The 15666-nt window shown below is 37.5% G+C and overlaps 1 protein-coding gene across 1 annotated transcript in view; it reads left to right on the forward strand.

Moving 5' to 3' along the window:
- The window catches only part of app (Palmitoyltransferase app), a 326850-nt gene that overhangs the window by 163209 nt on the left and 147975 nt on the right, over positions 1 to 15666 (forward strand). The window contains exon 6 of the mRNA XM_067134866.2: positions 7375 to 7492. Coding sequence (XP_066990967.1) covers positions 7375 to 7492 — 118 coding nt within the window. The remainder of the gene's footprint in view (positions 1 to 7374; positions 7493 to 15666) is intronic.

Consider the following 15666-nt stretch of genomic DNA (forward strand, 5'->3'; position numbering starts at 1 on the left):
CGGTACAGGTGACGAAACTTGGCTTTATTGTTGCGATGTCCCAACAAAATCCCAGAACAAGGTGTGGCTGTTTGAAGATGAGGGTACTCCTGTGACTGTGCAAAAGTCAAGGTCATTGAAGAAAAGGATGATTGCAGTATTCTTCACTAAATGGGGCATCCTGACTCAGGTTGTGCTAGAAACACAAAGGACAGTTACTGCGAAGTGGTACAGTGAGACTTGTTTGCCTCAGGTTATCCAAGCTCTCAAGCAGCTCCATCCAAGGTCACGGCTCAACACTTGGTTCTTGCATCACGACAATGCTCCAGCACATCGTGCTAATGTAACAATGGATTTTCTTGCCAATTCAGGGTTGACTGTGCTTGATCACTCTCCATACAGTCCTGATCTTGCACATGTGACTTCGCACTCTCCCCAAAAGTGAAGATGAAGCTGAAAGGGCGGCGTTTTTCATCCGATGAGGAGCTTCTGGCAGCATGGGATTAAGAATGTGAAAATGTAACCGAAGAAAAGTGGCAGAATTGGTTCAGAGACTGGTTTTGACGTATGGAGAAGTGTATTGAATGTGGTGGAAATTATTTTGAAAATGTCTAAAAGCGTTCACTCACGTTGCAAAACTTTCCTAGTGCCCTTTGTATGAGGTAAGTGATGAGTAGGGACTAGACTTTTTTGGAAAATGCATATTTTGTGGGTGTATTGGATTTATTGCATATTCTAAACATAACAAAAAATTCTACCTATAAATTTGAAATTAAGCATAATTTAAAACATCTCGAACAAAATTGGTTTTGCCAGCATGTTGGACATCCCTTGTAAACAAGTTTTTGAGTAACAGGTAACGAGATAACAGTATTTTACGCAAGCACACTGCCTAGCTATTTCAAGAAAGGGATGGGGTGGAACATTCCTTTCACCATCTCGGCAGCCAGTAGCCCGGGGTTAGTTTTGTGATGAGTTTCTTTAGTGAATGTGATAATTTATTCATAGTCTGCATATCCTTAACTCAAAATGCCTGAAGAGAAGAGCATCAGAAAGTATTTATTAAATCAGTGGGTGTCAGGTAATAGTGATTATTCCACTGATGGCGTTGTCATATAGTGTCAAGTATCCTCGAAGGAAGTAAAATCTGAAAAGAAATTTCAACTTGAACAACATGCAAACACAACTGCACATATTACAGCAAAGGAGGGAAAGGAGAACAACACACTACAACTATTTTTTACGCATGTAAAACCTGAAGTCTCCACTTAATACATTTTCAGCCAATCTTCGTAAGGCTTCAGTATGCAGCAGTATTTTGTGGAATGAATTAAGCGATCCAATTCTACAATCATTCCTGAAGAAATATTGTGTAAATCAAAATATCCTAGATGAGTCAACTCTTAGAAAAAATTATCTACCTTTTTTGTATGAATTCACCCTGAACTCTGTCTGTTCTGACATTGCAGGACACTGTATCTGGATATCGGTGGATGAAACAACTGTTAAATGTTGCCAGTACATAGCAAATTTGATAGTTGGTAAGCTATATCCAGATGAACCTGGTAAACCTCATCTTCTTGTATGCAAACTGATGGAGAAAACTAGCAATAGTACAATAGCAAGATTTGTAAATGATTCTCTCAACTACTGTAGCCAGCAGAAATTGAAAATAATTGTTGCAAGGTGCTTGTAATGGTCACAGATGCATCTGCTTATATGTAGAAGCAAAAGTCCTACAAGTATTTTATCCCAACCTTATACACATTACCTGCTTAGCACATGCTGTGCTCTGTATTGCAGAAGAAATACACACATTTTCCAGCTGTAAACAATTTTATTGCAAGTGGGAAAAAAGGTGTTTCTAAAATCAACAGCCTGTGTTCAGTTCTACAGAGATTGCCTGCCTGAAGCTGCTCTGGCACTGGAACCTGTCCTAACTAGGTGGGAAACATGGTTATCTGCAGTTTCGTTTTATCAGGAGAATTTCAGTCAAGTAAAAGAAGTTGTTACAAAACTTCAAGATGATAGTGTATGTGTCCATGAACTAACATTGGTATTTGAAAGTGATTCTAACTATCAAGATGTAAATTTCATCCATATGCATTTTTCTTCACTTCTGAGAACCATTGAGAGCTTGGAATCTACTGGTGCACTCCTCCACGACTTGCCTGAATTTATTCAGAAAACAACTTCAATGAATTTCATTCCAGGTGAGATTGGAAAGCAAATTAAATGCAAGTTTGAGAAGGTGATAAACTCAAACCCAGGACTAAAGAAGATTCAAACAATTAGTCAGTACTTGAGTGAAATTGGGTTGTCTTTGCCAGATGAATGTTTGGAACCTTTGGTGGCAGTGTATAAATTTTGTGCCATCACTTCAGTTGATGTAGAAAGGTCATTCTCGGCTTATAAACTTATTTTCAGACATAATTTGTCTCCAGAAAACATTGAAAAACTTGCTGTTACCTATTGTGATGCTTCTTTCTGTAGTGAACGATACATGAACAAAGTGAGTGAATAAAATTGGCTTATTCTTAAGTGCATATTTTTCAATTTTTAATGCCTATTTTCTACATTTTTAGTGCATAATTGCATGCATATTTTAATAGTTTTATGCATAAAGATACAGTCCATAGTCATGAAAATCTTCCAAGTAAATTTAATATAATTTTGTGTTCAGAAAATATTCCTTTTTGTATAAAAGTTTTATTTATCTTTTAGCTAAATTCTGTTTGTTTTTAATTGCATAAGGTGTATTTGAAAATAATTTCTGTGTTTCTTATTATAACTCTTCAAAAAATTGGGAGTTGGATTGTTAGACAAGCATTCTTTCAAGAAAGTATTTTTTTTAAAATAACATTTGCTATTTTAGTTTTTAAGTTAAAATATTGGTGGGCTTTACTATTTGCCTGGTTGGCTTTGACCTCATACGATATAAGTCCCATATTGTCTGTATTGATGATTCCATAGTTCAATCTGTAATTAAAAGGAGGAGATTTAAAGTTCAGTTATATTTGAAATACTGGTACAAGTTTTGACCCCTTAAATGGCTCATCCTTGGCTAGATACATAAATTCTTAAATACTACAAATAGCACTCTTTGATGTAAAAATAATTAAAGAATATTAAAAAATAATATCACAAACGTAGAACTTCTTTTCAAACAAGCCTTACACTAAAAACAAACAGAATTTGGCTAAAAGATGAAAGGAAGTGTTAATACAAAAAGAAAAAAAGAAAATAATATGAAATTCACTTGAAAGTTTCTCATGACTTACCTCGTAACTATTGGGACAATTTCCAGTGGCAAACTTATCAGAAACTTAAACATATCATTGCTAAGGAGCAGAATACATTGAATATGAAATTAATTAATCTCAAACAATCCCAATCCCATTTCAACCATCTTAAGCCCATCAATCCCATTTCAAAAACAAACCTATCAATCCTACTTTTGAAGGAAAAACCATACCGGTTCATCCCCATATTAAAAATCTTTCCAGCATCACCTTTAATGAGGCAGAACTCAACATAGTAAGCAAGGGACCGAAACATAACTGGACTGATCCTTCATTAATTAATAATCTTAAAACAATGATCACCAAAACTGAATTAACTAGCAATAAACTTCCAGTCAAACACTGAAATGAACTGCAGCAGAAATCCTTGATTGTGCTAGATAGCTTCAGGGGCATTTGATGTACGCCGTTAAGAACCAGCTGAAATCCTTAAGACTGAGCTCACAGTAATCCATGGAGGACTAACATCGATCCTCCAACCTCTTTATGTGTCTTATCATTAAGCCATAAGGATTTATCCTGAATGAATGGCCTCTGCTACACATACTTTCACACCATCTGGGAGAATACAAAAACCATCTCTAGAAATTATCTGTGAATGGATTCTCACAGCTTGGACTCTAATCAGAAATGAAACTGTGATGTGATGATTATTGCTATCATGCATTCCCAAGCATAAAAACACATATTTTCATAAAAACTGTATATAAATACATATTTTAAGAAAATTCATAAGCACATAAATCAGCAATATTTGTAACTCAGTAAAATTTTAAATGTTCCTATATTCTAAAACGATGCTCTTATTCACATTTTACGATTACAGTGTTGTTTTTAACAGTGTATCTAGCATCATATTTCTGAATGTTGTGGCTATTTATGGAATTCCCTTCTGAAGTTTGAAGATTTGCTGGTCATTGGCTACATTGTTACCTTTAGACAGCAATTTGATTTGCTGCACAAGTTGTTTCCCTCCACGATTGAGTTGGCTAGCATTCTAGCTCGCTCATACTAGTCAGCCCGATCGGGGGTATGTTTATAGAATATCAGCAAAAGGCAATCATGGAGAGAAAAGTAAATTTGGATTTACCGTTGATAAAGCTGAGTACCTGAAAAATGTTCCCCTAACAGAAGGTAGTGGGATTGTGTCACTCATAAGAGAAAGGTTAGTTGTTTTGTTCCATATACCATTTCCGTGGTCATATGATTTTGTCTGAATTTCTAAAATAGAAGAGTTATTTCCTTCAGTGTGTTTTAACCAGATAAACATTCTCAAGTAACCCAGCGATTGTCTGGATAGAAGCACATTGTGCTGCTTCTCTTTTGCGTTCACAAGAAGTACTAATAGTTGAACCAGGTTCTTCAAATGTAGGCCCATCCAAATAATCCCAGTATTATTGCAATGTATGTAGAGCATTTGTTTGCACCAACATTCCTCTTGGTGGTAATTAATAATCTGGTACTGAGAAATTTCCTAACAAAATACAGTAATTTTGAGCCTCCAGATGAATCCACATTATGGAAAAACTATCTTCCAATATGTTAAAAAGAAATTTTACATGAAACCACTGATTCAAGTGGCAGAAAAGTAGGAAATGTTGCAATTGGTGTGTTGAAGAATGACAAAACTGCTTGTGAACACCCTGATTTGTTAGTGTGTAAAGAAATGCCTGCTGCAAACCATGTCACTGTAGCTAGGTTGTTTAATGAAACCATGCACTTACTTTGGCCAAACGGAGTAAAATACAACAATGTATTGCCCATTTACTTATAGTGCAGGTTACATGAAGTAAAGCAGCCAAAGACCTTGATGCAAGCTTTTTGAAAATGATACACGTAACTTGTGTAGCTCATGCTCTATACAGATTATGTGAAGCTGTACAAGCTCGGTATCCTAATGTCGATAAATTAGTGTCTAATGATAAGAAAGTCTATGTAATAGCACCCTCAAGAATCAGTCTGTAAAAGAAAACCCCAGGCCTTGTGCTTCCTCTTCTGCTTATTGTCATGCTGTGGGTTAACTGGCTTAGCGCTGTAGTATACTACGCAGACAATTTCTAAATTTTGCATCCTTTGTGAATGCACTTGATAGAAACAATGCATCGTTAATTGAGATTCTTCAAGATTTACTGAAAGACAGATATTTGAAAAATGATTTGGTGTTCATACTTGCCAGTCTAAGTTTCTTGTGTAGAACCATAGACATACTTCCACCAACCTATTAACCGAAACAGTGCTGTTGAAAATAAACTCTCAGCCTCACAGGTACATGGACTGTTAAAGGTCAAATACATAAATCTGTTTTTTAAAAACAGAGGGTTTAAAAGAAATATGCAAAGTTGCTAAAGTATTAGAGAGTCCTCGTGTTGGTGATATTGATGGCATTTATTTTGGTGACATTCTTATCCTTAACTATGCATGTCTGATGTCCTGTGATAAGAAGTGATCATTTTTGGAGTATAAGATGTTCTTTAGAGATAATGAGCATGCATTTGTGATGGACAGTTTAGAAATGACTTTTGTTGTTCACTGCAATTTTGAAACTTCTTCTAGCAACTAATATTCGAGCATGTGATTGGTGAGTATGAACTGGTTTATATTTTTCAAAGATGATAGGTTGTTTTTGCCATATTTAAACAAAACATTACCTTTCTTGTAAATACCATAATATCTTCTCTTGTACATCAAAAATTAATGTACCATACTATAGTTTTCCAAGCAGCATATGGAGGAAGAGAAATGAACATGATGTTATTTGCAGATGATATTGTGATTTGGGGAGAAGACGACAGGAAGGTTCAAGAACAGTTGAATGTGGTGAATGGGAAGATTGAAGAATGTGGATTGAAAATAAGTGTAGAAAAGAGTAAAACTCTTGTTATGACTAGAGGGGAGAAAGAAGGGAAAGGTCAGATTAGACTTGCAGACAGGCCCCTGGAAGTAGTGGAAACGTTTAAATACCTGGGGAGTGAATTAATGGAGAATGCTCGACTGGATGCTGAGATTAGTAAAAGGATTCAAGCTGGAAGTTGTTTCTATCATAGTGTAAGAAACATGTTATGGGACAAAGATGTGCCAACGGAAGCAAAGGATACTATGTACAAGATGTATTACGTACCCATAACAACTTACGGAGCAGAAACTTGGACAATGACAAAGAAGGATGAGAGTCGAATACAGGCAGCCGAAATGAAGTTCTTGAGGAGTATGATACAGAAGAGTAGAAGAGACAAAATAAGGAATGAGAAAATCTGGGAAGAAATTGGAGTGGAAAAAATGAATGATAGAATAGAGAAGAGTCGACTAAGATGATTTGGGCACATAAAGCGAATGAGCGACGAAAGAATGCCAAAAAAGGTGATGGAAATGCAAATCCAAGGAAGGAGAGGCCGTGGACGACCACGATTGAGATGGAAGGATACCATCCAACGCAGCATTATAGAAAGAAACCTGGACTGGGACACAGTGTTGGAGGAGGAGTGGTGGAAAAACCGTAGAAAGTGGAGAGGAACCATATTTGCCCCTACCCGGCTACAGCTGGATAAAGGGAAATGATGATGATGATGATAATGATGATGACTATAGTTTTCCATACACAGACATCCATTTGCCTTAAGAAGCACATTTGGTAGCACCATACTTTAATACAATACTTTATACTTATTTACCTCCTGAACACAGGTGGTTATGTGGTATTTAAAGTGGAATATTTTAAACTTTTTATCAAATATCTTTATCAAATAAAAAAATATATTTTTAGCACAAAAATATCTGCTCCCTATTTATCACATGTTAGACCCCTCCTCACTTTTTTTATGGCTATAAAAGTGAAAAAATGGGTCTAAAATGCATGTAAATGTGGTATTCACTTGTACAAAATAAAATGGGATTCATTCCAGGCTAGTTGTTGTGACCATTAAAGATACATTTTTTTCCCTGATATACTAAATCAATGAAAACTTGATGTAGCATTGTTCAAATAAAAGCATGTCTTTTTAGAAACTATTGGTATCATATGTATGATTTTAACTTTTTTTTTTCAGCTGTCATTGCTTGAATCCTACATGAATACTTCTGTGTTCAATTGTTGCAGATCAAAGGCTCTTTCACTAGTAAGCGAGGTCAGGAAAGTTTCAACCCTTATAGTCAGGGAGGTGTTTGCTCAAACTGTTTCTATGTTCTGTGTGGTCCCACACCTCCTAGCCTCATAGGTAAGATAACTCTGATGTTTTGTTTTTATAAATGGTTTATAAACCCAATATTGTTAATTTTTTACCTTTTACTGTGTAATTAAGTTACATAAAGTGTTCTTAAACATTTTAAATGTTTTTAACAGTAGTACTCAATTCAGAGTCATGTTTCAATTTTACAAGTCTTTCCTAACACTTCTGCTTCTTCTCTCACCCCTGTCCAGAGAGCTCTTGGGGTGGGCAGTGGATCATTGACCTCCTTCCACATCTCACACCTTCCCGGAAACACAAGATGTACGTAACTTCTAGGATACTCCTTAACTCTTTGTCCTGATACATTTTGATGCTTCATATTAGTGGGCGGCAAACCCAAAGAAATTTTATATCTAGCTGCCATGTTTCATTGAGGTTGCTACTAACTTGGAGAACAGGCACTGCTTGCTAGATTTTTGTGGCATTTCCTCCACTGGAAACCAGCACCGAACTAAAGGCACTTTTCTGCCTGAAGCAGTTAGCTCCCTTTAGAAAGTCTCATGATTTGCTACTGCTCAACACACAATGTTGAGTCGCTGTCTATATGATCAACTCCATCCTGTAGCAGATAACCCTGGCCAGACTTCCCCAACCCTGCTAATACAAAAGTTTCAAACAATTTAAAGTTGTGTCCTCTCATAGTCATCGCTCTTTTTAGATACACCTCTCTTGGAGGTAAGTTGCTAGTTCCTTTCCTCCATATACCAGCCCCCATTATCTCTGACATTTCAAGCCGCCAGAGATGGCAGTTAACATTGTTAACAATTACAGTATGGAGGTGGACATAAAATGGAATGTTGTTATGGTAAAACATTTATTTATACCATGTATTGTGTGTAAATCATGTTACACTAGATTTTAAAAACTTACACTGTGGCAGTAAAAAATGTCCTTTCACTCACTTACTGTACAGTAATTTGGTGATTTTGCTGGTGAAACAACATGTAAAAACTGATTCTGTTAAATGATGCTGACTGGCTAACATTTATGTTAAAAGTTTAAGGAGACACTTAAAAGATTGTGCCATGACATCATCACTAAACATGCATCCAATCACAACATGAATTGCACAGTACCAACAAGCTTTTAACAGAGATCATATTCACAACTAACAATGGAACTATCCGTACGGTCATATCGAAACTGACAATGAAATTTCGCAGAGAGAGAGAGTGGTCCATAAGAAAGCATTGTACAAAACTTTAGCTGCCATAACGAGCTGTAAGGTCCTGAAATCAACTCAGAAATGTCTAATAGGATTGCATGCGTTTTGCATATAGTTCGACGTGGACAGCTCTGGTGACCAGCTGAAGCAAGCACGTTACCTTGAGCTTTCTGTGCCAGGCAGTTAACGCATGTTCCTTTGAGAGAGCAGTCATGAATCCGACTAATGTTCTGGAGTATGCATTATGTTATTTCTGTGAAAAAAGTTTCTCCTCTTCCTGTGAAATAACTTCGGAAGAAAGGGAGATGGGTCAACATGTGATCAAACAAATTGAAAATCATCGAATGGGGGCCAGCATTGTCTCAGAGTCATGTCTGGAGAGAAATAATGACAGTGAAAGTGATAGTGGAAGCAGCGACACCTCATCTGCATTATCTGAAAGAGAAGGCAGAACACCATTGCCAAGTATTGTCCCCGTTTTCTACCATCAAGGTAATCTCTCCCAGACTAGTCAGCCGCACCCAGGCGTGTTCAGTTTGAACTACGAAAAATAACTTAAAAATTGTACCCTGGATTTGTTGGGGAACATATATCCCATGGACAAGACGAGGCCAACTAATAGCTATAAATAATACAAGGTGAGGCATGATGCCAGTTTAAAGGAAAACATGTTTATTAAAATAAACAAGAGAGATACAAAAAATATGTAGCAAAATCATCACATGTGACAAAAATATATGACTCAGATCTTTCTAAATGCTTGTAGAGTTCATCTTGACGATCAAATAATATTACATTTTAACAAGTGTATGCTGACACATACGTAACATTTAGCAAGAAATATTCCTAACCTTTAGTAATTTCACGCTGTGGCCTGCATGCTTGCCCCATGCTTCTGGCTGGTTTGTTAATTCTTTCCACTTTAGATGAGTATTTCCCCTTTCCTGCACACTTTACATTGCAGTGGTGGTCCTTAACATTAAAGAAAAGACATGTTTTAATGCACTTTGGGGTGAAAATAACTAATCTAACTGTACACAATAAAACATACACTGAGTGGTAAAACATCTTACCACCGAGCTCGATAGCTGCAGTCGCTTAATTGCGGCCAATATCCAGTATTCGGGAGATAGTAGGTTCGAACCCCACTGTCGGCAGCCCTGAAAATGGTTTTCCGTGATTTCCCATTTTCACACCAGGCAAATGCTGGGGCTGTACCTTAATTAAGGCCACATCCGCTTCCTTCCCACTCCTCGCCCTTCCCTGTCCCATCGTCGCCATAAGACCTATCTGTGTCGATGCAATGTAAAGCAACTAGCAAAAAAAAAAAAAAAAAAACCATCCAACCAGTATATACACCTTGATCATGAGTATACTCATGAACACAAAACAAAATGTGGATCGGAACCCCACACCAATAAAAATCACATAAATGGCAAAATATACACAAATCAGAACAAAAACATGTCATATTTTCCTGGCATCACTAAGAGAAAGCATGGCGCATTTATGCAACTCACTCACACACACACACACACACACACACACACAGTCTCAATAGAAATATTAATGAAATAAATTTTAAACTTCGTGCAATCATTTCCTATGCAATGTATGCTCCTGAAATAGATTACATGACACAAAACTAATCATCTGGTGGACATTACAACGTCACGCATAAATCAACGTGGTTTCCTGAAATAAATTACATGACACAAAATTCAAGAAAATAACAGGGTTGGCTTTTACCTTCAACACAAAACTTAACGTTGGTCTCTGAAAAAGATTACATGACACAAATAATCCTCAGCGTGGTCATATCATAAAAGATGAGTCAGAACTAAACGTTGCAATATTAAAGTCTCGTTTACAGCATCAGCCGTAGTGACATGGATAAACACCAATTAAATCAACACAAATAGGCCGCTAAAATAAAACTCTCCTCTGTTGAAACACACATCATCCTCGCCTACCACACAGCGGAACGACCAAAAAGTGGAGATTCAGTCTCCCTAAATTGCAGCAAATACCAAAACATCCAGGGTCCAACCCTTGACACACGCTGCTCACAAGTTTACCTGAAGCAAGTTACTCAGTCATAAAAATGCAGGCCTTAAAAAAATTAGGAACACGTCCCCTTACTCATCATCACACAAAAATATCACGTCCTAAAGTTGCCAAACAGATACAAATATTAATGATGTTGTTTAACTTTAGCTCTTAGGAAAAAAAAAAACCAACACGCGCTGGTCAACATACCAGAGCACTCGCACTCATAACGTTAAGCTTTAAATAAAATGGCCAACTCTGTAATAATCTTCTTTCTTTATTTGAATCAGAAGTACAATAGAATAATACTACATTTAAAAAATAAAACTGTATACACAGATATATACAAGTAAAAGGTCTTCAACAATATATGCCATACAGATGTCACACCGATTCGGCCCAAAATTTAGCCACTTCAAGGGCATTTGGATTGGCCAGCACCAAGTCTTCCAGTGTGCAGTTTGATGGACACAGGGGGCAGCATAGCAGGTGTTCGGTTGTCTGAAGTTCACCATAGTCACAAAAGGCCGTATCGATGGGGAAGTTCCATTTTTGTAGATTCGCTCTGGTTCTACCCACTCCAGATCTAAGTCTGTTTAAGGACCTCCATGTCAACTAGTCCTCGGTGTGACCGGGAGGCAACACTTCCTGTGGTTCCATCCATTTCAAGAGGCCAGGGGTCTTTTGTTTCCATTTGGTAATCCTGACTTTGTCCGATGATCCTTCCGGTGTTCTGAAGATGTTAAAAAGGCTTTCCTGGACTTCGGTCTTCGTTGGACAGGTTGGTATCCAAAGAGTGGATGTGAAGACATTAGATTTGTTTTAAGCCTTTTGTTACTAGCAGCAACCTCTCTCCTGACATCACAAGGAGCAATACCGGCAAGGTAATTGATTTTCTCGAGAGGAGTTGGCTTCAGGACACCAGTAATTATTCTACTGCTTTCATTGAGTGCCACATCAATCTGTTTTGCTTGGGCAGATTTGTACCATGCTGGACAGGCATATTCACCGGCGGAGTAACATAAGGCTAGTGCAGTAGTTATAACAGTTTGTGGGTGTGTGCCCCAAGTAGATCCAACAAGTTTTCTAAGTAGTGTGTTCCTGGAAGAGACCTTTTGTTTTACATTAATACAGTGCACCTTGAAGGTGAGACTGCGATCAAGAGTGACGCCCAAGTATTTAGGATGGAAGCAGTGGTTTAGCGTAGCTCCATTCCATGCCACAATGAGTTTCCTGTTGGCTTGTCGATGTCGTAAGTGGAATGCACAAACTTCAGTTTTGCTCAGTTTTGGCACAAGTTTGTTTTGATCATAGTAGTTGCCGAGTTCTTCTAGGGTAGCTTTCAGAGTGCATTCTATCGCTTCAAAACTATCTGGCTGGACAGCAAGAGCAAGGTCATCAACATAGATGAAACTCTTGGTGTCTTGAGGCTGTGGCTGATCATTTGTGTATATATTAAATAACAAAGGTGCCAGTACACTTCCTTGAGGAAAGCTGTTCTTTTGAGTTCGCCAACGACTTCACTCGCCCTGAAATTCAACAAAGAATTGGTGGTTATGAAGAAGATCTTTAGTAAGAGTGTAAAGTTTTTTTTGTTTTTTTTTTAGAGGAGTCTATGGTTTACCGTGTCATACGCTGCTGTGAGATCAACAAATGACCCTGTGACTCTTTTTAACTCAAAGCCATCTTCAATGTGCTGAGTTAGATGCAAAATCTGGGAAGTGCAATTTCTTCCAGGTCTAAATCCTGACTGCTGTGGGATAAGAAGTGGGTCAATAACTTCAGTAAGGCGATTCAAAAGAATTTGTTCCATGATTTTATACAAGTGGCATAGAAGAGATATTGGTCTATAACTGTTTGGATCTTCAGGGTTTTTGCCTGGTTTTAGGATTGCAATCACCCATGCCTTCTGCCAAATCTTTGAGATGTTGGATGATGCTAGGCATTTGTAGAATAATTCCACAAGCCACAACTTTGTTCCAGAACCAAAGCATTTTATTTGCTCCGTGCAGATACCGTCCATACCTGCAGCTGTACCACTTTTGCACATTGTAATGCCAGTTTCTAATGCAGTTAGATTAAATAGCCTGGCTAAAGTACTGATAGCCTCAGATTCCCCAGTCACAATTTTTGACTCTGATTTGCCATTATTAAGCAACTGTGAAGCAATATGATTGGCTGTGACATTAGCATGGTCTGAGCATTTGGTTGGGTCACTGTTCAGTTTTTTCAGAAGCCTCCAAGCCTTTTGACTATTAACTGAGAAATCTGTTTCCTCCAACAGTTTCAACCAAGTTTTTCTTTTGTTGTCTGAGATTGAAGAGAGTAAGTCATGTCCAGCTGAAATTGTCTCTTTGCTGAAAGGGTTCACTTCGAAGAGGGCAAGGTACTTCTCTAGGTAGGCTTTTGCATCAGGAGTTAAACCTTGGTAGTAATGTGTTCTGCAACCTATGGGTATTGATAAACGTGAGGCTCTCGATACTGCATCAACAAAAGTGTAGTAAGATTCTGGTTCTGGAGGAATCTCCCTTATGAAGCTGTCAAGTGTATTGCTAAATTTTTCCCAATTAGCCTTTTTGAAGTTAAACCTTCTTCGAAAAGGTACTGTAATCGGTCGTGTTACAGTGGTTATTTGGCACATAATAGGGCGATGTTGAGAGTTGGGTAGAGGAGAACAGACTGATTTCACACACTGCTGAGATACATGTTCACTGGCGAAAATAAGGTCTGGATTGTAATTGCGTTTCCATCAACCACTGTTGAAACTTGGTGGAAGCTTACTGTCGTGTATAAGGTTAAGTTGGAAATTATCACCCCACATCATGTGCATAACTCCAAACTGTACTATGGCTGTAGAAATCACAGACTACAAATTTCGTAGTTTGCTTGCAAAACTTATCAGGGGGCATAAAGGAAAAATCAATACATGGTGGATTGTACACTGATGAGATAGTGCAATTAATAAGCTCAACTGTTATTATTTCAATGTTATTGTGATCTGTTACAGATGTTGACAAGACCTGAATGTCAGGATGAACAAATATTCCACTTCTGTACTGACTATGTGGTCTTTCAGCCACAAGTCGTAAACCAGCAATTTTGGGACGTCGTTGATGGTTACTTCTGTGTGTTTCCTGAATACAAAGCATGTCACAGTTATTAGTTTGACTGAGTTGACTCAATAGTTCCTCTTTAGATGGTGATAGACCTTCTACATTATGGCATAATATAGTTAATTTTGGCCTTGAAAAAGGCCTTTGAATAGTTGCCATCTATTACTTCTGGGATGCTGACATTCGGTTCAGTAATGGAGATTTAATTCCAACTACCTTAGCAGGGGCACCACGGGCAGGAATCAGCTTCACCCCCTGTAATAATATAATAACTAGAAACAGAGAAATTACCACATAGACATAGATCATGTCTGAAAATCTGGAAGTTACTTAAATATCTTACCCATTCAATTCGATAAAATCACAATAATATTAATAATAATAATAGCAAGAACTTGGGCCGATGACCTTCGATATTAGGCTCCTTAAAACAACAGGCAAGCAATAGCAAGATTTAAAGAAAGCTGGTTCTAATATTCGGAACTTGGAATGCAAAACTGTGATCAAGGAACTCTTGAACCAATCACTAGTTCACACCCATATTTTCATTCAAATAATCATGAAGATGATGCTAACAGAGGTCGTGGATCCAATCTCCACCAACACACATATTCTCATCCAACTTCATGCAATAAATCAGATAAAACACGACGACATGTTCTCGTACACTTTAAAATCCCATTATCTAATGAATTTAGTCCTTCCTGACTTTAATTTAAATCCTTTTTTACATTTACATTTAAGCCCCAAGATGTTCACTGCATCTCAAACATCAAAGGAAAACAAATCAATAATAAACAAGGCTAAAAGCAAGAAACTGACTTGTAGAAAGAATGACGTTAATCACTCAGCTATAAAATCTCAATAAAAGAAAAGAAAAGCAAGCTGTGACCTCATGCAATTAGTCCACATGTACTTTACAGTTGTTTACATTTAAATATACAAGCTTCCTTACATTTACTGTAACAGGACGTAGTCCTTCCGACCAACAGCTAAACCTGCTGAAATTAAATAATAATAAAGGAAACTAACCTATCCACTTGGCTACATTAAAACACGTGCGTAAATACATTATTACATTGCAAATCAATATCTCTATAACTCGGAATCCTAGGTCACACGTTTGTTACCGTATTTACTGGTGTTTTAGAACCCCTGGCTTTTTGAGACAGAGAAAATTAATACAAGCTCACATGTAAGATATCCCCAATATAATTCATCAGACATTCTACTTTTTAGTAGGTACAGGAAGTACAAACTAGACTAGATCTCTGGCATGAAGCTTTTACAACCTTTGGTCTCAAAATCAACAAAACTAAGATAGTTGGCTTGGTGATGAGTAGAAACTCTCCAACTGTTCATGTAAGAATTGGAGATGAGGAGATGGATATTGTAGACAACTTCCAGTGTTTAGGTAGTGTTCTGTCATCAGACAATACCGTACATCAAGAGATCAGTAACAGAATACAGAAAGCTTGCAAATTCTATCACGCTGTACGTCAAATACTTTGGGATGAAACATTTCCGTTAGTTTCTTCTAAGATCATCTTGTACAAAATATATCTAGTACCTATACTGACGTATGGCCTGGAAGCAGCAACACTTACTGGACCAACAGAGAGTCGTCTTCAGGCAACAGAAATGAAGTTTCTCCGTTCTTGTCTACAAAAAACAAAAATGGATAAAATAAGGAATGTGGATATCCGACAACAGCTTGGATTGGAAAGAAGCTTGCTGAAGACTCTAGAAGTGAAGAGATTGCAATGGTATGGTCACATGAAAAGAATGAACCCTCACAGGACTCCTCGAACATACTTTGACCACAATGTTCCTGG

The sequence above is a fragment of the Anabrus simplex genome, chromosome 1, assembly GCF_040414725.1.
Source record: "Anabrus simplex isolate iqAnaSimp1 chromosome 1, ASM4041472v1, whole genome shotgun sequence".
NCBI classification, from domain to species: Eukaryota; Metazoa; Arthropoda; class Insecta; order Orthoptera; family Tettigoniidae; genus Anabrus; species Anabrus simplex.